This window comes from Danio rerio, chromosome 9 (genome assembly GCF_052040795.2).
Source record: "Danio rerio strain M-AB ecotype USA chromosome 9, GRCz13ab, whole genome shotgun sequence".
NCBI lineage: Eukaryota > Metazoa > Chordata > Actinopteri > Cypriniformes > Danionidae > Danio > Danio rerio.
In genome coordinates, this window is record NC_141029.1 from 42,411,393 (window position 1) to 42,437,646 (window position 26,254).

The 26,254-nt window shown below is 34.3% G+C and overlaps 1 protein-coding gene across 3 annotated transcripts in view; it reads left to right on the forward strand.

The window, feature by feature from the left end:
* vwc2l (von Willebrand factor C domain containing 2 like) overlaps positions 1 to 26,254 on the forward strand; it is a 71,582-nt gene that overhangs the window by 5,328 nt on the left and 40,000 nt on the right. The window contains exon 3 of one of the 3 annotated variants that reach the window (XM_087265809.1): positions 14,673 to 14,777. The exons of the other annotated variants lie outside the window; for them this stretch is intronic. Within the exon in view, the coding sequence (XP_087121935.1) occupies positions 14,673 to 14,777 (105 nt within the window). The remainder of the gene's footprint in view (positions 1 to 14,672; positions 14,778 to 26,254) is intronic. 3 annotated transcript variants of the gene reach the window in all.

Below are 26,254 nucleotides of genomic sequence, written 5' to 3' on the forward strand. Positions count from 1 at the left end.
GACCCATCAGCCACAAACTGAAACATGTGTTGTGAGGAATGATGAACTATTAGTCCAGCTTGTGATTCAGAAGACAGAACTGACAAATAAATAAGGTATTTAGTGTTACATGGATGCCTTAATGTAGAATGCTCTTTGGTGAAGATTAAGAAGTTACCTCAGATCAGCAGTGCTTTTAGTCTTTTCTAGTTTATACTTTAAGTTGGTTCGCACGGAATTTGCACATGCAGAAATCTACATATTTATAGCCAATTGCGGGGTCTATTGTGGAAATGCTTGCAAGTTCATATTTATTCAGTTTTTAAATATTTCATTAATATTATTGACTAAAATGTAAATGTTCAATTGATTTTTTTACAGTACAGTTTGTAAAGTACTATTTTCTGTATTTTAGTAAATATATTAAATGAGACTTGCTTTGTATACCAAATAAGTGGATCTAATTGGGTTTTCATTGTAAGCACTAAATAAAAGTAAAAAGGTATTGCGTTTTATTTTAAACAGATGTCACTACTTCAGTTTGTTCCATTTGCCACCGTTCATACTGCGGCGGCGGCGGTAGTTGGTGAGCCAGCGGCTTTTTACTGCTGTGTGGCGCTTTAACCACATATTTTCAGCTTTGCCATTTCACAATACTAAATAGGCGGTCTGTATGTGTACCTTATGTGATGTGGTGTTCAATTAAAATATAATCTTAGTAATAAACAAGCATTTACACTATACTGTATGTTTTAGAAAAGATACATGGTGAGAGTATAGCCCTGGGCTGCAAAAAGCAAATATGAGAGTTAAGTTCTTTAGCCTTTATAGTGCCCTGTTAAAATGCGTTGGGGTGAAAAAAATGTTTCGATCATTTTGCATAAATCTGAAGATTTTTTTTTTTTTACAAAATTCTGTGCAGAAACAGCAAAAAATGTCAGCAGATTCTGTCTGGACCTATCTAAAAGTATGTAATTATACAGCATGTACAGTCAAGGTCGAAATTATTCATACCACTGACAAATTTTGACAAAAATATGTAAATAAAAGTTAAGATTTTTTTTCTCCACAATGATACCTCTTGTATATAGTCTTATTGTCATTTGGAAGATGCCTGCATCATTTATGGTAAAAAAAACAAAAAAAACAAAGTAACTTTAAGTCAGAGTTTGCCCGAGGTATAAATAATTGACAGAGATTGAGAACCGGACTGATTCACCAAATGCTCCATGCACATGCAATTTAAGTTTTAGATATGAACAAAAAGCAAAGCAATACGCCTGGCAAATTCTGACTTTATTTTTTGTTCAAATGTAAATAAAAGCTGAGAAAATTTTTTCCCACAACGATACTTCTTGTATAACATCTTATTATAATTTGGGAGAAGCCTGTGTCATTTACGATCAATAAAACAAAACAAAGTAACTTTAAGTCAGAATTTGCCAGGGGTATGAATAATTTCAGCTTGACTGTATACAAAATAACTTTAAATTATTAATTGTAATTGGCAGGTTTGCAGATAACAATTCTTACATTCCATTTTCGCCTAACAGACTCCTATATGAATTAAATCCCAACGTAAAGCAAGTTGTTTGTGTGAGAACTAAAATACACCACATTGGAAACGCGACTGGCAAGATCACTAATTTTTACTTTCAACTACAAGGTTTATTTCCACAATTTACGTGGGCTGATTCAGCAACTGCAAACTGTAATTTAAGTTTTAGATATGAACAAAGGGTAAAGAAATAAATCATCACACTCAAAATTAGTCTTTGGGCTCCACCTTGGAAGTGCACCTCTTACATTGTTTCCAGCACTTGTTAGTACCGTTTATGGATTTCATCTCTCTAGAGAACTCGAACGCAGACTTTTTCACAGATTTTTGCATTTTAAATGTGCGTGCTTGTGCTGCTTTAGAACTGACATGGGTAAATACCTCTGAAACTACTGCCGGTAGGTTGCGGAAAGTCTCTTTTTTAATGCAGATTCAGTCATTCACGCAAAAGATTATTTCAATCTTCTGATTCTTTTAAAAAAAAAAGATGCAAGTGGCTGGCCATTTCTAAGATCATAGACGCTCTTGAATATATGTGAATTGTATGAATGTAATTCAGACATACTACACATGCCATTCGCTATTTTATCCAGGCATGGTACATTCATTATTACGCGTTCCACCAGCTCTCCACTGCCATGCACAAAAGCTCTCTGTGGTGTTATGAGAAAGTGAACATAATATGCACTTCAGAATCTCACTGGCAGTCAGTGGGTCATACTTTTAATACAAGTAATACAAGTACTGTAAATTCAGCACATACCGTTACCTTAGAATTATAAGGTTCTATCTGACATTTTTGTCAAAACTGAGTTATTGACGTATTCTAATTAAATGACAACTCATTTATATTATGGAATGGTTTATTAAGTTGTTTACATTTTAAGACTTTTTATTTAAAAAACAAATGTTACACACATATCGATTGCAATGGAATGCAAAAACTTTTAAGCTCATCACCTCAAAATTATTCAAAACACAGATAAAACCTTGTAATTTCAGGTGATTTCTATCAGATTTATCCAGCAATGAAACAACAAAGAGATGCACAAACATTCTCCTATGGCTTTGTCTGGAATTATTTTCAATGGTAAAACAAAAATAAAAAGGAGAATACCATGTCTAAAATGTTAAGTTTTTGTTTGATGTCCAGTTTTATACATCAGTTCTGTCTGGTTCTTAAATCTGATTGGCCGATAGCCATTCTGCCAGTAACAGCACTCATACCGACTCTTCACCCTTGTGTATTACTCCACCCACAAACAGAAACAAGCAGAGGACACTCTACAGTTTGATAAATATTGCAGCTGTTGGACAAAATAATGTACTTTTGAGGCTTTTTTTGTCGAGAATGTAGTTTGTGATAATGCCTATTTTAAAATATTTATAATTTCTGAGAGACATCGAATCGGCATCCATTAGCTTGCCATACTGAGCAGACCAAAGATGGTTGATGTTGTCTCTCCACAAGATGGCGACAGGACCGCATAATAAACTACAGCTGATCAAATCATTATTAAACTGGTACATGATATTATTTGAAAATCTCTCTCTTTTGTATGTTGTAGGGCTGTATTTATACCCTATAATTGTAGTGTATTGAGTGTGAGATGAGACTCGCATAACAGGAATGTGTGTTGTGTTGGCAGAGGAAAGAACACATTCCCGCATGTGTTTAGCATTTTTCCGTATCGCAAACACAGCAGTAATCTGGTAGTGATTGCACTGCTTTTTTCGAGGTTAATTATTGTGATATCCTGATTGCAACAGAGAAATACTGTAGACTGTTATAGACTGTAATACTGTAAGGAGATATCTATGTAGACGGAGGGCATTTCATGTCTCTTTCAGCCTTATAATCTTAATATGTCAGCAAAACCACCTGTTTTGTCATCATATTTTGTCATCTAGCAACATTACGCTAGAGAATCATTTAAACACTAACTCTAAAGTGACGTTGGTAAATTAGTAACAGCTTCTGCTGTTCTGATGTCAGCTGCAGATATGAATGAATGGCGGAAGAATGTAGTTCCTAATAGAAAAGTGTTTTTAGACTGTGTTTGATTTCCTTTTTTATGGAGCTCCATCAACACCTCCCTGGCGAGAGCTTTACATCGGCCATTCTATCTTGGATGTACCGCTGGATCTTATCTGTCCACTGTAGCAAAAACATGATATTTAATATATTTTGAGTGTATCTAACAGCTGGTTTTTGGTCTTTTAAATTTAATATGTGTTCTCAGATGTATTATTTTGACAGTATTATTTTGTTATTTTAATAATTGTCTTTAATTATTTTACGGTTAGTCTTCATTATCTTTATTTCTTATTGTTTACGTCATGTATTTGTATACTTGTATAATGTCCATTGAAGTTTATTAAATCTGGTATTCAAAGACACGAGTCTAATACTCGATTTTACTCCACATTAATGGTGAATTACGTTTATATTTTCTTAAATCAAAAATATTTGCTCATATTATTAATTTTAAGGCCGTGCTTTATATAATCAAATAATTTTATTGTTAATGTACAGTGATGAATCCATAGTGAAGTAAGTAATGTTATATAGAACACTGCCATTCCATTTAAAGAAGTACTTGACTAGTGTACTCACATCCTCAGGAGTTTGTTCTTCCAAGTCTGAACTTGGCAAGTCTCAGCTTCCAAGAACGCAAGTCCAAACTTTGCGTACTTGGTATTGAGAAACAGCCAGAGTGATTCTACCTGCTTTTAAATTTGCCTAATCACTGCTTTTGATCATGCAGTAGTGAATAATTCCAGCCTGCCCATCATTAAAACGACACTTTTGATATTATCATAACTGATAAATATGCACACCCCTGATTTCAATACAATAAATTTATTTGCGACATAATAAATTATAATTTACCACATTGATAAATTAATACACTAAGCAAAATTCTGTTCCAATATATTTATAATATATATATATATATATATATATATATATATATATATATATATATATATATATATATATATATATATATATATATATATATATATATATGTATATATATATATATATATATATAAAATTTAGAATATATATATATATATATATATATATATATATATTCAAAGATTTTTAGAAAAGCATCACAGATTTTCTTTGATGTTTCTGATATGTTATCCTTCAATGGCCACGTTAATAATTATGTGTTTAATCTTAACTGAGATGCTTTGGATCTTTTTTTCCTAGTTTTGCAATGCTTGTATCTTGAATCCTCTCTCTAGAGAACAAGCTATCATTAGCATTCATCTCATGCTTGCATCTGATTCATTGAGTGTAATCTTGAGATAATGTAAATTCAAGCCTTTTTAGGCAACCGTCTCCAGACATTAAATATATAGCAAAGATTATTATCTTTGGCTATATTACCAGTGGATCAAAACCCGAACAATGTTTAATATCAGGATTACAATGGGGTGGAAAGTCTATGTAATTCAGTCTCACACTGAGTGATGAATTTCCCATCCGACAACATCTGATATATTACCATTCACCTGTTCGGTTGTCTCAACATGGGGTTGGCCAGCTTTGACAAAATCAGCATTTTATTGTGCTACGCAGTGTTTTCTTTGATATGTCAAGCTAAATTTGGTTCCTCAATAAACAAAGACTCAATATTTGATTTATAGAAGAACTTAAAGGCCAACTATAGCCCCCAAAAATCTGGCAAGGGTAGAGCACTTCATTTAAGCACCAAAACATAAGGAAACTACTTTGTGGCTAACAAGAAGATTAAATCATTAAAAAGGTGCCGAAGTCAAGAGGTTTGTTTTTAATTAGGGTCTCTAATACTTTTAAATCAGATCCATCTTTGTTAGGCCACCGATTAATCCCGTTTTGATGCAAGCGCATGTTTTTCGGCTAGAGGTATTTGCCCATGTAAATCTGTTTGATAAAAAGATCAGCTCCATCAATACAACATCTCACCTGCATGTTCTCTCCAACCTTGAGCAGAAGGACAAACTTTTATTACATTTAAAACCAATTACCTATTCTTCTCATCAAAAGAAACCACAATTTAAAAGCCAAATCATGACTAGCATGTAACAAAAAATTAATTATAATTGAGCAGCACAAGTTTTTTCAACACTGATCATTTTAAATGCTTCTTGAGCACCAAATCAGCACATTAAACAATTTCTGCCAGAACATATGACACTTAAAGCAGGACAGAAGGAATGATGCTAAAAATTATACTTTTTCGTTTCCATAAGTAATTAATTTACTTTTTTTATAATACAGTGAAATAGACATTAAACAATTTATTTTGACTGTAATAGTATTTCCTAATAATAAAGTTTTCTACTGTATTACGTAATAAGTCCCCATTTTTTATGATAATATTGAACTGTCTAGCATTTTACAATATACAAATATTGGGTCGTAACAAAAAATTCAGTATACACTGGGCCAAAACCAAACCAAAAATGACGTTTTTGGTCCCACTTTATATTAAGGGGCCTTAACTAATATGTACGTACACTGAAATTATTAATTTACTACATTTTACTTACCCTAACCCTTACCCAAACTGAAACCTACCCATATCACCAAACCTGTCTCTAACCCTACCCAAATCCCCCCTCAAGAGCACCAGAAGTGGTCTGCATTATTTTATTTTTTACACAGTAAGTATATTGCATGTTTTTTTTTGATGCAAGTACATAGTAGTTAAGGCCATCTAATATAAAGTGGAACCACTTTATGGTCTTGTTTATTTAGAGATGGTTATATGAATGTAAATATACTGTTTACAAGCTGTTTTACTTTGAACTTTTCTAAGTTGTATATCCAGTTTCTGGTTGACCAGTTTCTGATGCTCATTCATGTAATTACAGTTTTTCTCAGTGGCTTTGGTGCATTTCTCACAACACTATTTACATTTGCACAACAGTTAATACATTTCTCAAAACAATTAATAATTTGTGCACATCATAGTAGCAGTTTCTCATTCCTTCCAACTCATTACAGATGCTTTTGCACATGCATCAATTGCTTTCATACAACTCTCTGCTATTTTTTAACATTATCATTTGCTTACAGACCTGTGTATGTTGTAGGTTCAGTTCCAATATATTCTCCAATATTGTTTACAGTTGTGCACAGCTCTACCCAAAGGAAGTTTATGTTTGTTGTAAATAAGAATGTATTTATTCTTTTGCACAATGCTGTGAATAAATTAGAATTGCAACGAGCAAATGCAGTAAAAATGTGAAACATACATATTCAGTGTCTTGCACTCAGATACCTCACTAAATGCAGTAATGTCTAACTTTACTGTAGTTTTCATATGGCTGTGCAAATAGTATCTAGTGCTGTCTTGAGCATTTTCTGGAAGTGTCAACAAAATCTATAATTTCTGCATTGAAAAAATGTACAGAGTAAACTGTCATAAAGAAAACTTGATAAAGCCATTTGACTATCTTGTTCATAAACAATTGTGTCAGGACTTTTCATGTTGATGACACTGACACTTTCATTGACATCAATACTTGCTTTTGGGGAATAAACTATCCATTTTAAGCAAATGACGTGCTTTTGCGGGTTATCAGCTAGGTTTTGCAGTTTGTACTAATTGTTTTGAAAAATGCATTAACTGTTGTGCGGAAATGCACTAGTGTTGTGAGAAACGCACCCAAGTGACTAAGAAAAACTAATTAAACAGCTTTTAGGAATACTTGATACTGAATGGTCAGTCACAACATTCTACAATTAATCTCTAATAACAACTGATTATTCTGACAGGTGGATGGATGGGTGGGTGGATGGGTGGATGGATGGATGGATAGAAATACCAACAGACCAATGGGTGGGTGGATGATGGATGGATGGATGGATAGAGTTGAAGTCATAATTGTTAGCCCCAGTTTAATTTTCTTTTTTTTCTTTTTCTTTTTTTAATATTTTCCAAATGATGTTTAACAGAGCAAGGACATTTTCACAGTATGTTTGATGATATTTTTTCTTCTGGAGAAATTCTTATTTGTTTTATTGCGGCTAGAATAAAGGCAATTTTTAATATTTTAAAACATTTTAAGGTTAAAATTATTAGCCTCTTCAAGCAATATTTTTTTCAGTAGTCTATAGAACAAACCATCGTTATTCAATAACTTAGTTAAACCTGTATAGAAGTGTCTTGAAAAATATCTAGTGAAATATTATTTACTGTCATCATGAAAAAGATCAAATAAACCAGTTATTAGAAATGAGTTATTAAAACTATTATGTTTAGAAAAGTGTTGAAAAAAAAACTTCACTCCGTTAAACAGAAATTGTAAAAAGAATTAAACAGCGGACTAATAATTCTTACTTCAACTATATATATATATATATATATATATATATATATATATATATATATATATATATATATATATATATATATATATATATATATATATATATATATATATATATATATATATATAAACTAATATAAAAGTATAGGTTAGTGTAGATTGCACTATGCAAATTGCTTTGTTAAATTGTTACAGATCAGATCAATGTTTTGTGTCTATGGCAAGAACTGTAGCTGTGTAATAAGTGGAAGATATACATTATCCCTTACTGAGTGTTATTTCTTAAGATAAGAAGAGTAGATCAGTTCATGCGCACTTGATCCATTCTGCTACTTAAACTGATGCGGATACAGTCATCTGTCAATGCAATTTTATCATTCCGTCATGGAATTGTATTATTTATTTAATAAACATGAATAAATTAATACAATTAGAGTATATACAAACAAAGAAGCTGGATATTTAAGCAACATATAATTGTGTATAGGATTAGATCAGGTCAGAAAAGGCATTAAAGATCAATACACAAAAGCATTCACTGGAAAACATATAGATGAGCATACGCTTTCAAATGCGTCAATGTGAAACATTTGCTGTTCCTTTAACCTTTCTATTCATCAAATATTTTTTTTAAAGTATCATGGTTTCCTCCAAAATTCATGGATAACATTTATAAATGCCAATAATGTCAATTATAAAATAATTTATGCAACTTTATGAACAGCTGGTGGAAGAATTGTTTTAACAAACTAACGAATGAACAAATAAACAAATATGTGAGCATTAAAAAAGGCATGAATTTCCTGCAAGAATGTTTTCAGATTTACCCATGTAAACCTACTTGATAAAATGATCAGCTACACAAATACAGCATCTCACCTGCATGTTTTATCTAAGCATGAGCAAAAGAACAACTTGCAACCTTTCATTATCATTAAAACCATTTATCTAACCTCCCATCCTGACTGAAAGCCCAAACCATAAATAGCAGTGATCCATTTTTTGATCTGAATTTCAATTGCGCATTAAGCAAACGAGGCCTCATCGCTCAATAGTGTCCAGTGAGATCTCTTTGAATTAAAAAAAACAGCAACCGAGGTCCAGCTGCGAATGCGAATCAAAGGGCATCACAGCTCTTGATAGCTGATCCAATTAAGAGAAGCCGACAGGGTAACCTTTGTTGTGGGCCACATTGGCATTTCCTCAGCCGGTTTTTTGGCGAGGACTGTATTTACTTGGCTCGGCAGGAGTAGGAGCACCCCACTGTGATATGAATCTTACACACCGAGAAGGCTTTTCGATGTAGACCAATCAGAGATTGTTGTTGTTACTGATCACTGCGAATGACTGCTGAGTGATGGAGTTTGAAATGAAGACTTGAAGCACGTTATCATAAGCTATACACAATGACCTGTGTGTAACCCAGCTTGACCCGAACTGTTATGTGACTTATTAAATGTCACGTTCCCCAGACTGAAGATGACTGAAAAGGCTACGGGATTTATACCAACACACAAAAGTTAATCTCATCACTTCTAAAGCAAAGCAATAATGTCTCTCATTCAATACCTTTTTTTTTCTTTACAGTGTTTTGATGAAAGTTCAGGAAGAGCCTGCTCATATAATCCTGTCAATCCAAACCCTGAGAGAATAAAGTACTGAATAACAGCCAATTACTTCACTGCAGCCTTCTTTCACCTTTTCTCTTTGTGCTTTGCTGGAGAGACGGTGTAGTAGGAAGCCAAACTAGCTCTTTTAGGACTTAGGAGAAGAATTTTGTAAAATTATTTGATTATTAAATAAATGTGGTGTTTTATAGGATATAAAAATACAATTAGGGTAGATACAATCAAAAAAGTTGGATATTTATGTGACGTAAAATTGTGAATAGGATTAGGTCAGAAAAGGCTTTAAAAGATAAATACGCAAAATAATTGACAGGAAAATATATAGATGAGCATACACTTTTAAATGCGTCGATTGTAAAAAATATGCTGTTCCTTTAAACCTCCTATTCATCAAATAATTTTAGTAGTATCATAGTTTTCTCAAGTTCATGGATAACATTTAAAAATGCTATTAATGTCAATTATAAAATAAGAATAATTATAAAAATAAAAATAATTATAAAATTATAAAATAAGACCTTTATGAACAGTTGGCGGCAGAATTGCTTGAATGAATGAATGAATGAATGAATGAATGAATGAATGAACAATAAATAAACAAATGAATGAATGAATGAATTAATTAATTAATTAATGCATAACAAATGAGTGAACGAATAAACAAATTAACAAATGAATGAATGAATGAATGAACGAACAAATGAATGAATAAATAAATTAATGAATGAAATAAAGAAAGAATGAAAGAATGAACAAATGACTTAATTAATGAACAAATAAATTAACGAATGAATGAATAAATGAATGAATGAATCAATGAATCAATCAATCAATTAATCAATCAAATTAGTGAATGAATGAATAAACAAATGAATTTATGAATGAACAAATGAAAGAACTTAACAAATAAAATGACAGAATGAACAAACAAATGAATAAATGAATGAATGACAGAATGAACAAACAAATTAATGAATGAACAAATGAAAGAAAGAATGAATGAATGAATGAATGAATGAATGAATGAATGAATGAATGAATGAATGAATGAATGAATGAACTAACGAACTAACGAAAAAATGAACAAATGAATGAATGAAAAAACTAATTAATGAATGAATGAGCAAATGAACAAATAAATTAATGAACAAATGAATGAGTGAATAAAATGAACAAATTAACGAATGAACGAATAAATGAATGAACAAATGAATGAACGAATGAATGAATGAACAAACAAACGAATGAATGAATTAACAAATAAATAATTGAACAGATGAACCAACGAACGCATGCACTAACTAAAGAACGAACAAACTAACTAACGAATGAATGAATGAGCAAACAAATTATATCATTTGATTGTTAAATTTTAGTCAAAATATATTTTGAGGCCACTTAACAGCGCACCAAGGCACAAACCAAAAATGCAGCACACTCATTTTCCTCCTCATTAATAATCTGTCCTTGTACAGACATGACTATAAAAACTATATCCTACAAGACAAATATCTGAAAAGAGGTCTGTCATGTAAACTATATGCTGCTTTTGTTCCAAGCAAACTATGTATAATGAGTTGCATTATGCAGTCTAACAATTGCTTATTCAGATCATGCATTACAAATTAACAAGCTGCATATTAAGCAAGTCTTAATTGTAGAGAAAAGTCATATCTGTGTCAGTCTTTAATCGCTTCAGCTCTTGAAGCTGTCAGCACCTTTTCAAAAGCATGCAGACATTTACTCTCGTTTTAGGACTGGCTCTGCTGCTTTCCTTTTTTTTTTTTTTTTTTGTCTACAGGCTCTCTGCAGTTTGAGTTTTCTTAGTTTTGACAACAGGTGATCCCTCAGATATCAACAAGCCATCATGGTGACATATTTAGTGGAGTTGACTAAAGCGCCAAACACACTTACAGTACTCAGATTTATTTATTTATTTTTCTACATCAAATGGAAAACACTTAAATACTCAGCTGTTTCTGGTCGTACAGATAAGAGCAAGACATCATTCAAAGTAATAGCTGGTCTACTCACAATGACAACAGAATGTTGTACTTTTGTAAAATGGAGATAACAAACAGGCTGTGATTTTAACCAACTCACCTTCTCAAAACTTCTCCCAAAACCAACTTGTACTTGCTTTTGTCTACTTTTAAAAGGAACACTTTACCTTTTTTAGAAATAGGCTCATTTTACAACCTCTTAAGGGTTAAACTGTTGAGTTTATGATTTTTTATTCTATTTAGCCGATCTCCAGGTCAGGTGGAATTATATTTTGCAGCACCAGAAAATAGTCCCAGCAAGGTAATTAGGTAACAGTGCTGAGTATTACTATTGTGTCGCTGCAGCCGTTGTACGGCAGCAAAGTTCCTTGATTATTACGCCTGATTGAGAGTATAGCTCCTAGACATATCTGCCTACAAAATCCATCTTATGCTGCCGTCACACTAAAGTTTGGGCATGCGAAATTCTATTGTACGGCACCATGAAAAGGGGCAGGATTAAACATGATGATTAGACATTTTTAAAAAAGTGAGCGATTGGTCCATATTAAAAATTTCTGTCCAAGAGATCATGTTTTGATCTTCGATTGGTCTCATGCAGTCAAGTGATTTCGCAGGTCACCAAGTTCACCAAGCTTGAACTTTGCAACGAAGCAAACCTTGTCGCGCGTGCTTGCGTTTCCAGTCTGACGCATTTGTGTGTGCATGAATGGAACTCTATGGGGAGAAAAGTCCAGTGTGACCACAGCTTTAGTCTTACTATGTAACTACAGAAGAGTCCAGCTTGAAAAAGGAAAATAATCTAAACTCTTTTTAATTTTTTTAATGGGAAGCTAATGGTCTAATCCGATTCAATTATTTATGCTAAGCTAAGCTAAAAGTGTTTCCACCAGACCAAAAGGTCAGCTGAATTTATTAAAAAATGATTCAGATTAAATATGAATACAAAGCAATTACTCATATGTAATCCATATGAATTCAACTGCATCTTCAACACATGCCATGTCACAGTCGGGTCTTCAATCTTGGTTTAGAGATGTGACGTACATGTGAACACATAATTTGAAAACGCTTATCGTTGTGAATCAAAGTAAGGTAGTGAGACAGCTTTGTGTACAGTACTTGCTTAAAAGTATAGTTTACACAAAAGTAAAAATTATGTCATCATTTATTCACCCTGAAACTTTTTCTGTTGAGCACAAAAGAAGATGTGTTGAAGAGTGCTAGCAACTACTGACTATACATACTCAAGTAAATGTTTACCAAATTTCAACATTCTTCAAAATATCTTCTTTTGTTTTAACACAGAGAAAAAATGAGTGTCAGTGGAGGGTCAGTGAATGATGACAGAATTTTCATTCTTGGATGAACTGCATTTTTAACTTGACTCTTAACCTAAACAATTTACATACTACAATTTTGAAAGGGGTTTGGATGCAGACTTGGTGCAGTGATATCTGAGCTGCATCCAATGCTTTTCAATGCACGCACCGTCTCTCACTTCATTGAGTGTATTTTGTCTGACATTGCATCGCTGAGTGATGCAATCTCAGCTTGCATATAAAGGCTGCATCCAGGTACTATTGACAATTTTAGTGGATTGGTCACTCTAAGGGCTGATTTTTATGTTTGCGTCAGGCACACGCATATGCTCCAGCGCAGCCTACGTGTAGACGCATAGTTGCACATTCATTGTTGCACATCCGCCGATTCCAGCCTCAAAATGAGCGAGTTTGAGCTACTAGTACATTAAGGTAGCGTTCAGAAAAAACAAAACACCAGCGAAGAAACTCAACACAAAGAAACATAAACACCTACTGCCAGCTAGCGTTTCTCACATGTTACCGCAGAGCAACAAAAACAGTGCACAGAAGTATAAATGCACGGCTACGGGCATTGCATGTGCGTGGGTCACGCCGATCACTCGACGCAGAAGTATAAACCAGGCTTAATGAAGATCATGCAAAAACTTACTTACCCTCAGGTTTTTCCTACATGGACAGGCCCATAGCCAGCCTGGTGAAATGGGTGGTTCTTTTATTTTTCGTTTTGTGCTTATTTTATATTTAATTAAGATATTTAAATACTGCATATTACTGACATTTTAAGCATTATTTTTAGTCGAATTATTTTTGCTGAATTGTTGGATGGTCAACATAACCAACATGGCAACATTATAACAACATAAAAAATGTTTATTTTAAAAATCCAAATTTTTACATTATACATCATTAGAAGAAAAAGTTTTAAATTAAAAACTGTAGACTATTGTCATATACTAGACAAATAACAAACTGGCCAGCACATTTAACTGTCCTCAGTCAGAATTTGGCCATTTTAATGATAAAATATTAAAACATAATAATAAGAAGGGGATTTAAGATCGCTTAGAATAAGGTCAAAGATTGTGAATAAAAGTTACTTCCAAATGTTTTCTCTATCTAAAAACTCATACTCATGGACTCATGACAAATTATTGTTTGTATGGGCAAAACTGATTAGCTGAAGTCACACCAAAGTGACAGCCAACAAAGGATTCCGTTTGGTCTTAAAGCCTTTTTGATGGGTTATTTTTACTATTTATGATGGCAAAGCAGTCAAAATTCTGGACCTCTGCCAGTGAGGGGTGGGTCTTCGGAACCAACTGAACCCCCCCTGGCTACAGGCTTGATGTACATGCCATTCTTATTTCAGACAAAACAATAAGAGCTATTTAAATAATATCCTTGATCTTCACAGCTTTATAATAAGAGTGATTAGAGATGCTCCAAAAAGTGCATCTATCGATCACACATGTAACCTAAATGATTCCAGAGAGTTCATGGACATCTTCAAAAACAAAGTGATTGATTTTTGTAATAAAACTTGATATAAACTATACCAACTTCTGTTCATGTGAACTCAAACACCATTACAAAGCTCTGGATATTATTTAACATAACACCCCTTGCTTTTTTTGTGTGTTTTTTTTTTAAGAACAAAGGCCTATACATCCAAGATGGCTTGAAGGTAAATGAATAATGCAGCACTTTTCATTTTGGGTTGAACTATTTCCTTAAGTATGACTGGTTTGCTGAGGGTTTAGGGTTCTCGTGGGAGTTAGTGGTTCCTTTTGAGCTTTTGATGTAATATTACCTCTAAAAGATCTGTGAAACTTACCCTCAGTAGGTGTTTCACCTACAGGGTTCTCCTGCAGTAGCTGTGGAAGGGAGCCACTTCACCGCCGAACCCCCAGCCACTGCTCAGCTGCAAGCAAGAGGTCGGGGCTATGGGGTGAGTTCAGATCCCAGGCAGAAAGACTAGAATCGGGATATGAGCTCTGTAGGGTCCCTTCTGAGTGCTTAGGACCAGCAGGGAGGGCAATACCTAAAGAAAAATTAGGGTTTTAAGGGTGTTATAGGGCCCTAAGATTTCCACTAAATGGAAAAGACAAACAGAACTAGAAACCGGTTACAAAAAGATTTCATAACACTGAATGTCACATAATTTGAACAAATCAATGAAGTAGAGCTATGCATTTAATCAATATGTGATGAGGACTATGTAAAACTCTGCTGGTCTCACAAACAACTACTTGCGGTGTTCTGTCGATTTGTCCTACCTTGTCAGATTGTCTCATTCAAAAAGTAGGTAGCACATTTTGATTACGCAGTATGCTACCCATAAGATTTTGCTACCAATGTAAATTTTAATGTGAATTAGTGTGATATGAAGCTGTAATATCGCACTAATCTACCTAACCCTAACCTCAGAACCATTCAAATACAGTGTTGGTAGCATAATCTGACGGGTAGAATCAATTGTCTGGACACCAGCAATAACCTGCAGTTATCTTTTTCATGTGGTCTCCTATCCAAATTAAGGAAATTAACCAGAATGTCACTTTAGAAACTCTTTAAAATTAAATTTTTTTTTTCATGTTAAAATGAAAACATGGAAGAATAACTACTGGTTACTCAATTTTAACATTCTTCAAAAACATCTTTTGTTTTTTACAGAACAAAAAAATAAATGAACTTTTTATCAGATCTATTATCATACACATAGAAACTGAAGCATGTTCATGAAATAAATAATAATTTGTTTTTTATAAGTTTGTCTAAAGACAGAAATGGTTCATTGTTTTCCAGCAGATTATACGACAGACTACAATAAAAATATGAATAATGTAATTTTTTAAGATTTATTGCACAGTTATTCTTCCATGTTTTCATTTTAACATGAATTAAATAAAATTGTAAAGAGTTCCTAAAATGACATTGTTTTATTTATTTTATTTGTTGTTAAATAAAATTTGTTTAGTAATTTTATGTTTAGATATTTGGACATGCCTTTTATTAAATTTTAATAACCATAAAATTAAAAAAACCATCTAAAGCAATGGTCTCAATCGTAATTCCTGGAGGACCACAGCTTTGCACAGCTTAGCTCCAACCACCGCCCACCCACACCTGCTTAATAGTCTCTAGTAGTCTTGAACACCTTAATTATCTGGATCGGCTATGTTTGATTAGAGTTGGAGCAAAACTGTGCAGAGCTGCGGCCCTCCAGGAATCGAATTTGAGACCTAAGATCTAAAGCACTGTTAAAATAACCATCAAATTAAAAAGAAAGCAAATAATTGAGAAAAATAATTGATATATTCAAAATTAAGCATATCCTGTCACAGGGTCTCATATCCAAGCACTTTATTAGCATTTTTCCTGCTGAATCCTCAATCATGCAGAGAAAAATAGTGTTGTAAATGAATCAGCTAACACTTTCCATTCCTCAAGGTTTTGAAATGTCTTGTCACAAGTATCACTGAACTCCTCAACAAAAGAACACTGCGTCAGATTGTTTGCCATTCCAGAACAGACGGCAGTGCATTTATTTTGTGCTGAATATTCAACAAGGAAACGGCAATTTAAATTCCATCAAAACCAAGGCAGCACCTATCACCGTCAAGAGACTGCAACTTTATTAGGAGCGATGGAAGAATCAGTTTAAAGCTCAGAAACATAACGCAAAATAAGTTGCCCTTTCATCTGCACACACTACAGTGAGCAGTAATTAGTGACTGTACTCTCAAACTCTGACACCTGCGAGAGGAAACGACTATATTAAGCACCTGAAATGAATTGCTTAAATTGATTTTCCTGCCTGAGGAACAGCATGGTTTTAATTTAAAACACTGATTAAAAGCTAACAAGTAGGCCAGTGGAAACTGGAACTATGAAATGGTTTCAACAAGCTTAAACTTTTATTCCAAATGCTGCAAGCAGGAGTTAGTGGTTATCTTCATTTTCCCTCCATCCCCTCACATCCAGGTGTTATTTTAACAGTCACATAGAATTCAACTGTCGCAACCCGCTGTGATCTTTAACATTTTCTGAAGGCACTTTTGCATGAGCCTTGTGGTCACACTGATGTCTGGAAACTGCATTTTCCAGAATGCTGTCAGAACGATGTGGCTCAACATCTGTGCTGAAACTCATGAGGATCTGATGACTCAAGCTCAGTGTTTCTGAGCCCTCTGTTGCAACATTTGTGAGTTTAATTGCTTTTGGCACATTACAGCCAGCATGCACACACAATTCTGTCATTTTTGTTCCATTTTCAAATACCAATGTTGTTTTATTTATTTCATTCGTTGTACTTACTTTTCCATATTTCCATTTATGTTCTGTTAACTTCTCTGCCCTCAATTTTATTAATGAAAATAACTGTTTACAATCAAATGCCTAAACAACTGAATGCCTAAATGCCTTTTTCAACAACAAAATATTTAAAACTAACAAAACTACAGGTATTTACTTACCCTTATGATGTCCCAAAAACATAGCTGGAATATCTCCAAGGTGTTTCCATCTGTGTGGACACAAAATAAACAATTATCAATAAATAAATGTTACCGTGTTAAAGGTCAATAAGGATAAAAACATTTTATGACTTTCGCATTGTCTTATACATTTTGATAAGCCATGTAATACTGTAGGTTTGTTTTTTGCTCAATAATAAATTTCACACACATGGTCACTGTAAAATCATTGTTACAGCACATTTGGGGTGAAATAAACAGAAATATATATATATATATATATATATATATATATATATATATATATATATATATATATATATATATATATATATATATATATATACATACACACACACAATTGAAATATAAAAGGATAGGCATGGGGAAAATCATGTTAAAATATTCTAGATTAAAATCTACTGACATTTGATTTGCAGGTGAATTAATTCCTTATATATAATATATATACAATTCCTTAGACTAGCAAACTAAAAAGGCATGTAAATTGTCATGCATGGACAACTCAAAACGATTTAAAAACTTGAGATTATTATTTTGTAAGAAAAATTTCTTTGTTTAATCAGGTTTTGTTGTTGTTGCAACGCTAATAAAAATATTGTTCATGTACGACTAATTGACCAGTCACAAACTGTGTATTTGAGGCACACTGTTTTAGTGCAAGTGTGTCAAATTCAATTCCTGGAGGGCCGCAGCTCTGCACAGTTTAGTTCCAAACCTAATTAAACACACTTACCTGCAGGTTTCAAACATGCCTGAAGGATTCAATTAGTTTGAGTAGGTGTGTTTAATTATGGTTGGAACTAAACTGTGCAGAGCTGTGGCCCTCTAGGAACTGCTTTGACACCTGTGCTTTAGTGAATAAGGGGAAAAAAATCTTATTTGAACATGTCAAAAAAACAAACCAATGTATATATATATTTTTTTTTTTCATTTAAACTTGCATTTTTGAATTTGAATTTATTTATTTAGATTAGTGAATAGCCCCATAAAGATTTGACCTGAGAGATACAATACAAGCACTGATCTATAATAGATACGTGATTACAAGCCGCGTGGGGCCATTTCAACTTTTGTGACATTTAATTGTCACAAAATAATTACATTTAATTGTGACACACAATTAAATAAATATTTTGCAGACTACACAAAACAAGGCAACAATTTAAATGACACTTACATGTTATGAACGGGAGGAAGAAACTGGTCCAAATGAACTGCCACAGATATTGACAAAGTCCTTGTCAAAGTCTGACAAAGTTCTATACATAACAGTCTCTGCTGCTCTTTCCTTCCTGCAAACGAATCTTGCTTTGCAGGGTAGGTTATCGTATCAAACAGAATAATGACAGAAACAAACACAGCACTATAGGTTGGCTATTCTGAAGTATTGTTGTGAAAATACACTTTAACCCTTTATTCCCCACAGCCGAATCTCCATCTGTCTGTGTTTGTCATCTACGCATCATGATTAATCCTGTGATCCCCTGTGCTCATGCTAGTGTCTGAAGGAAAAGCGTGTTTACTCTTTACCAGATGCGGTACTACATATTTGGTGATGTACCGTATAGATGTGTTCAATCAAAAGATCCGAACCCAACTCCATTCATTCATTCATTGGACTCTGTAGGGGTTCACACACAAGAAGTGCCACTAGGCGACGCACATCGCCACGCAGCACCATGCAGTTTTGAATTCTAAACATAGAAGGTTTCTAAACATAGATTCTAAACATAAGGTTTCTATCAGGGTACACACACCGGCGCCCAGCCAAAACAGGACTGTTTATATTTCTGCCGCACCACAGAGCACCATCTGATTAGTTTCATTGCATCCAAATGTGTCTGGTGTGCGATACTTTCAACTGTCATGTGCGCGTCATGTTGCAGCACCGAGCAGCGCATTCGTTGTGTGACGCCCTTCAGTCGACTAGTTCATTTAAGAATCAATAGATTTAAACACGATGCACTTTCAGATTTAAACCTCAACTGGATGCTTTTATTCACTTAGTGCTGTGTTACACACTGCATGGAAGCTCATTTTCAAAAACCCATAATAGGGGCTCTTTAAAGGATTCAATGTGAATTTTATTATATTTTTTTTTCAACTGGATACAGAACAAACCACTGGTGTCCAATGACTGGCCTAATTAACCAAATTAACCTAGTTAAGCCACTAAATTGCAAATAACTAAAGTGTTATGTACTGTTATCATGGCAATGACAAAATAAATAACTTATTAGAAATGGGTTATTAAAACTATTATGTTTAAAATATACAGTATTGGAATAAATATGTCCTTTAACCATCACCTACATTCAAAAAAAAAAAAAAAAGTAAAACCTTCCAGGAGGGCTAATAATTTTGTATTCAAGTGTTCATGTTTTGCTACATTTCACTGACAAAACTGTTTCAAAACAAAGGTAACACAGACACACTATGGGCCCTATCATACACCCGGCGCAGTGTGGCGCAAGGCGTGGCGCAATAGTCTTTTGGTAGTTTCAGCTTGGGGCAAGAGTCGTTTTGAGGCGTTGCTGTTTAAATAGCAAATGCATTAGCGCTCATTTGTGCGCCCATAGGCGTTCTGGTCTACAAGGAAGGCGTTCTGAGGCGGACCGCTGGCGAGTTGCTATTTTGAGAAACTATAATAGATTTTTCATTAGACCAAAACTAACCCAGACTAAACTCCGGCGCAGAGTTGCGCCTCGCTTACGCACTGCTTAATACGCACAAGAGATCAATAGGCAAATATCTTTACATATGAAAAAAATTTAACTATTAAGGATATATAAAGGATATAATAAGAATAGATATAGGATATAAATATAAAGGATTACAATATTACAAAATATACTATTTTCTAGCCTACATAAATATGAAAAACCACTGCTTTTATGTCTTCTTCATCTCGGGAGGCTTTTTCAGTTCAATTCATAACAATTTGCTTTTGTATAATGTTATTATTAGCAGTATTATTTATTATATCCATATGTATATTTGTTTTATTAAAAACAAGCTTAGATTTGCCCACCTGTCAGGTTTTAGACCATATGGGGCACAGCATCTGTTTAAGGATATAACTCAGGTTTTTGAGCACATTTTGTTATTATTATTAATTTATTAGTTTGCTGGAAATTAGAACTGAATTTAGAAATAGTTTTGAAATGAATATTTGCGCTTAACAAACAAAAGTATTTATTTATAGACTAATTGATGTCTGTGCGTAAAGGTTTCCCTTTCCAAGAGCGAATGTGAAAGTAGTTCCATTATCTCTCATTCTCACGCAGTAGATGCTCTGTTTTACAGTTTTCTGTAAAAAAAACTGTTAACTGTTTGCTTGTGAAATGCTAATTTTTCCAATTAGACTTACTTTGCGTCCTGTAAATAGCGAATGCGCTCTTGGCGCGACGCAGCTGGCTCTTAAAGGGAATGGGAGATGAGACTCTAATTGGTTTATTCTCAAAACACACCTATAACTCATTAAGAAAATAAACTCAACACTTTTAGACCATGCGCCATGGCGCAAGGCAGATTTTCCTGTCCTTAAATTAGCAAAAACGCGTCCTGACACGCCCTGAAAGCGTTTGCGCCCTGCGTTTTGCGCTCTGCGCATGGACCGTCAAAATAGAGCCCTATGAGTGCCTTAAAGTATGAGAAGTCATGCTTCACATGTATTCTTGAAGCAGTCACTATACTCCTGTGTAAATATGAACAATATCCAGACAGTATATACTGCAGGACCAAAGAGAGAGAGAGCTGAAGGATGTATCTGACATTCTGCTGGTAGTGATCTCTCGATGAGCACATTTGCTGAAAGGCTGATGACTGTAAGAGCACAATATTCAGTAACCGCGCAGAGTTACACGTGTAAAAGAACGTCGATGACATTTTCGTTCTGTTGTCCGACTGCTCTGATTACTTCACGGCTCATGTGATTAAAAAGATTTCATTTGGGAGGAAACGCCTCTGGTATTAGGATGGTTTAGCTCATTTTACACCTGACCAGTTACATTTAGATTCGTCGATGCTGTGTGATTCAGTTTAAGACTGATGATTTAATCCCGTCACGCCGCAGAGAAAGAGGAACGCCAGTCTTTTTCTACTCCAGCGGACAATGACTTTTTCAGCCTGAGCTTAGCATTGTTTTAAGATCATCTAAGATTCAAGAGCTGCTCTTGTGTGCTGTCAGTCCTTAAATTAACGATGATGAGCCTTTGCAAAAGTGCTCTTTTATAGCCCTGATGAAGCATTTTAATGCTGGGGACAGAGATGGTGTGAGACACCAAAATGCTTCATTTTGGGGATAACTTGCAGCCCTTAAAGGGTTAGTTCACCCAAAAAAGAAAAATGATATTATTAATTACTCAACCATCATGTCATTTCAATCCCCTGAGACCTTCATTCATCTTCAGAACTCATTCATTCATTCATTCATTCATTTTCCTTCAGCTTAGTCTCTATTTCAGAGGTCGCCACAACGGAATGAACCGCCAACTATTCCGGTAAATGTTTTACGCAGCGAATGCCATTTTAGGCACAACCCAGTAGAGGGAAACACCCATACACACTCATTCACACACTCTTAAACACTGGAAAATGTGGCTTACCCAAATCACCTATAGTGCATGTTTTGGGGCAAGCTTTGGACTCTGGGGGGAAACTAGAGCACCTGAAGGCAGTGTTGCCAGATTTGGAGGTTTCCCACCTAATTGGGCGGTTTTGAATTTGATTGTTCAGGTAAAAAAAAATAGCATAAGCGGATAGACAAAATTTGGGCAGATTTGAAACAAAAATTTTTAATTCAACTTGTTCACCAAAACATAATAGTCTGCTCCTACTCAATTCACTTAGTAGTGGCGAGTGCATAAGGAAGGAAAGGAAATTCCTTAGACAAATATGACCCTTTCCGAGCACGCGCATCATGCAGCACCTCCAGTTAAACTCCATTTTTTTTTTTCACATTTGACAGCAAGAACAAACATGGAAGCCTTAGCTGACTGACAAGCGGTGTCTAATTAAGTTCAAAAGAAGTTAAAATGCCAAATAAGACAAGTGTATTCGAAAGTAAAAAAACATTAAATGCTGTGTGTGTGTGAGGGGGGGGGCAGTGTTTTGGTTATGTTGTGGTTCTGTGATTGCTGGTGTTGCTTGCTGTATGGTTAAAAATTCTGACAGTTAAAGTAACTAGGTTAACGACTTAAATAAACTTAAAATAAATAAAATAATAATCTAATATACTGGGATTTTTTTTGTGCGTTTTAGGGGGTATTAGACAGCTTTTGGGCTGGAAAAAGTCAGCTATATCTGGCAATACTGCCCGGAGGAAATCTACCCCAACACAGAGAGAACTCCACACAGAAATGCTAACTGGCACAGCCAGGACTCGAACCAGCAACCTTCAAACCACTGAGCCACAGTGCCACCCTTCAGAACTCAAATCAAGATATTTTAGATGAAATCCAGGAGCTCTCTCATCCTCCATAGCTCTCTCAACCAAAAACATAACATCAAATGTGACTTCACTGGTTCAACTGCAATCATACGAAGCTCCAAGAACACTTTTGTGCACCAATAATCTGTAAAAACAACTTTGTTTGTTAATGCCCTGACCTGATGCAGAAGATGTTCTTTTTTACCATGTAAAAGCGCTTTTGTAGAGACACATAATTACTGTTGAACCACTGAAGTCTCATGGAATGTTTTCACAACCTTTTTGGTTCCTTTTCAGGACTTTGAACGTCTCAGACTGTTGCTGGTTATGGAGGATAAGCTTGCTTTCAGGGTCTCAGGGGTTTAAACCGACATAAAAGTGAATAATTAATAACAGAATATTCACTTTTGGGTGAACTAAACCTTTAAGTGCTACAGTACAATATTTTCAATGTTATGACTATTTTTTTCTGAGGGGGTTTCCAGTGGTACAGTATATACACCAGTTTTACATTAGCAAGAATGATAACCAGTTAAATTGCTGTATTTGAGATCATTATTGCATATAAGATAAGAAGTACAAAGTCAGAAGAAGTCATGACTTACTTTTACAAATGTCGGATTCAGATCAGACTGCATGTTTATTCATGTGGGATACTGTAATGTCTTTTTTGTGGATGTTTTTTGGCCTCACTTGCCTAACAACTGAATTAAGTTTTTTTTGTATCGTCCATTAACATGTCGAATGGTATTATGAATAATATATGATAATACATACAATAATATCATAAATATCCTGCATCAATATGTATAATTTCATACCATCAATATTGGATATATGTTAAATGTTATATTTAAATAAAGCCTTATAAAACCAGCAAGCTGTAATACATTACAGTATGTCATATTCACCTTCTCACCATGAGCAGGATATTCTCACTGTGGTTTGCATGTTAATAAGAAACCAGGGAAAAGATAAATTAAACCACTTTTGGTCACACATCAAAATGAATTGCCTGTTACCTTGGAAGCAGTACACTAATGGTCTCTGAAGTGAATGGAATAGAAGCATTTTGAATAATTAGTGTAATAGTAATTGTTGCTAAGTAAAAACTGTGAGTCAGTAATCTGTTTGAGAATGGAGGCAATTAACAAATGATTTCTTAAATTATTTGTACACTGTTATATCCAGTGGCTACAAAAGCGAATGTAGACAACAGTTAGTATTACTGTAGATTTAAATTAAGCTTGACTTTGTTTTTAAAGTGTGTTAAGCTTGGTTAGTTTTTATGCACATATCAACTTTTTAGCCTAAAGGTTGAGCCAGAAAAAATACCAGAAGAAAAATCCAGCCATTCCACTCAGAATGTGTGTGCGTGAAGTCTCAAACAACTCAATTCATGTCACTCGTATAGTTTTCTAAGGGGAAAATGTAATGGTCAATATGGCTGCTCTCACAAAGAAAGCCCTTCCTTCTAGTAAAGGTGCCAATAATTGAGCTATAGGCACCTATAGGCTGATGATTCTATAGGGGAGGTGCTAGATCCAGACATGAGTGTTTATGACAGTTTCTACAGCTTCACTGTTATGAACCCTCTGGAGTCAGCAAATGTGCTAGAACAGGGGTCACCGAGTTTTGTACCAATCCTTAAGAAACACACCTGAACAAGCTAGTCAAGGTCTTATTAGGTATACTTGAAACCTCAATACTGGTGTGTTGAGGCAAGCTGGGGCTAAACTCTGCAGGACATGGCCCTCCAAGACCAAGTTTGATGACCCCTGCACTATAATCTTAGCAAATACAATCGCCACACATGAGAAATACATCTCCATAAAGCTTAAAATCTCAACTTTTAAACTAACCAAGTGTCCTTTGGGTTTGTAATCTGTATGAATTGAACGTGAGGTAAATTGTTTCCCTTCTGACCTCATTATGTTAAATATCCTGCCTATGCCATTCAAATGCAAATCACATGACGACCACCACTTAAACACCCACAAACTTACAATGCATGAGAGATGTTTCAAAATGGTCGCAGGGTTAATGACTTGTCTTAAAGCCGTGGTTCTCAATTCCTGTCCTCCTGCCCCTGCCCTGCACATTTTGTACATGTGCACCTCAAATTGCGTTCTTATGCACTATACAATGTCATTTTGTTGTATAACAATGTAAGTAGTGCATTCACACTGAAATTCTAAAAAAGAATAAGTGCAATTTAAATACATGGATGATGCACTTATTCAACTGGTAAAAAGAAATGTGTACTGTTGGACACGCACTGAACACCCGCTGCTTTGCTCAAGTAACGGAAGTGGCAGAGCTTTCAGATGTTGGATTACTTTATTTATTTTTAATTGAGAAAGCAAAATTCTCCAACAAGAGTGATTATAGCACCTCCCGATGGTGAATGTCGTTATACTCATAGCAGGTATTATGTGGTAGTTTGGCCATTTATTTAGCTAATTTGGTAATTGTCAAACGTCATCAGGGAAACAGTTTAAATTTTTGTTTAGCAAAAAAAAAAAAACAAGTTAGTGTTCCATTTGGAATGACGCTACATACAGTTGAAGTCAGAATTATTAACCCCCTGAATTATTATTTTTTCCCCAATTTCTGTTTAACGGAGAGAGGATTTTTTTCAACACATTTCTAAACAAAATAGTTTTAATAACTCATTTTTAATAACTGATTTGTTTTTATCTTTGCCATGATCACAGTACATAATATTTTACTAGATATTTTTCAAGACACTTCTATACATCTTAAAGTGACATTTAAAGGCTTAACTATGTTAATTAGGTAGGGTAATTAGTCAAGTTATTGTATAATGATGGTTTGTTTTGTAAACTATCGAAAAAATATATAGCTTAAAGGGGCTAATAATTTTGACCTTAAAATGGTTTTAAAAAATGTAAAAACTGCTTTTATTCTAGGCAAAATCAAATAATTAGGCCTTTTCTAGAAGTAAAAAATTTTATCAGACATACTGTGAAATTTGTCTTGCTCTGTTGAACATCATTTGGGAAATATTTTTTAAAAATAATAATTCAAAAGGGGGGTAATAATTCTGACTTCAACTGTACATATACTATGCTGTTGAGTGTGTAAGTGCATACGTACTTAGCATAAATGCAGTGCATGGTGTGCCATTTGGGTCGCAGCTTATGTCTTTCTTACTTAACACACCTGATTCAGATCATCAGCTCATTAACAGAGATCCATGAACTGATCCTTGTGCATCAAATAAGAGAGACATACAAATTGTGCAGGGCGTAGATATGGGAACCACTGCCTTAAAGGGACTTTCTTTTCATTTACTTTCAAGTTGGTTACATAAATGTTACATAAATTTGCAGCAATGACCATAAGAAAAATGGCCTGATTTGAAAAGCAGCTTTATGAGTGTAGCCTCATTCATCTATACACTATTGAATTTGTATGAACAGATTTCTAGCATCTATCAAACTATTTGAACACCAGCTTTTGCCAGGCAAA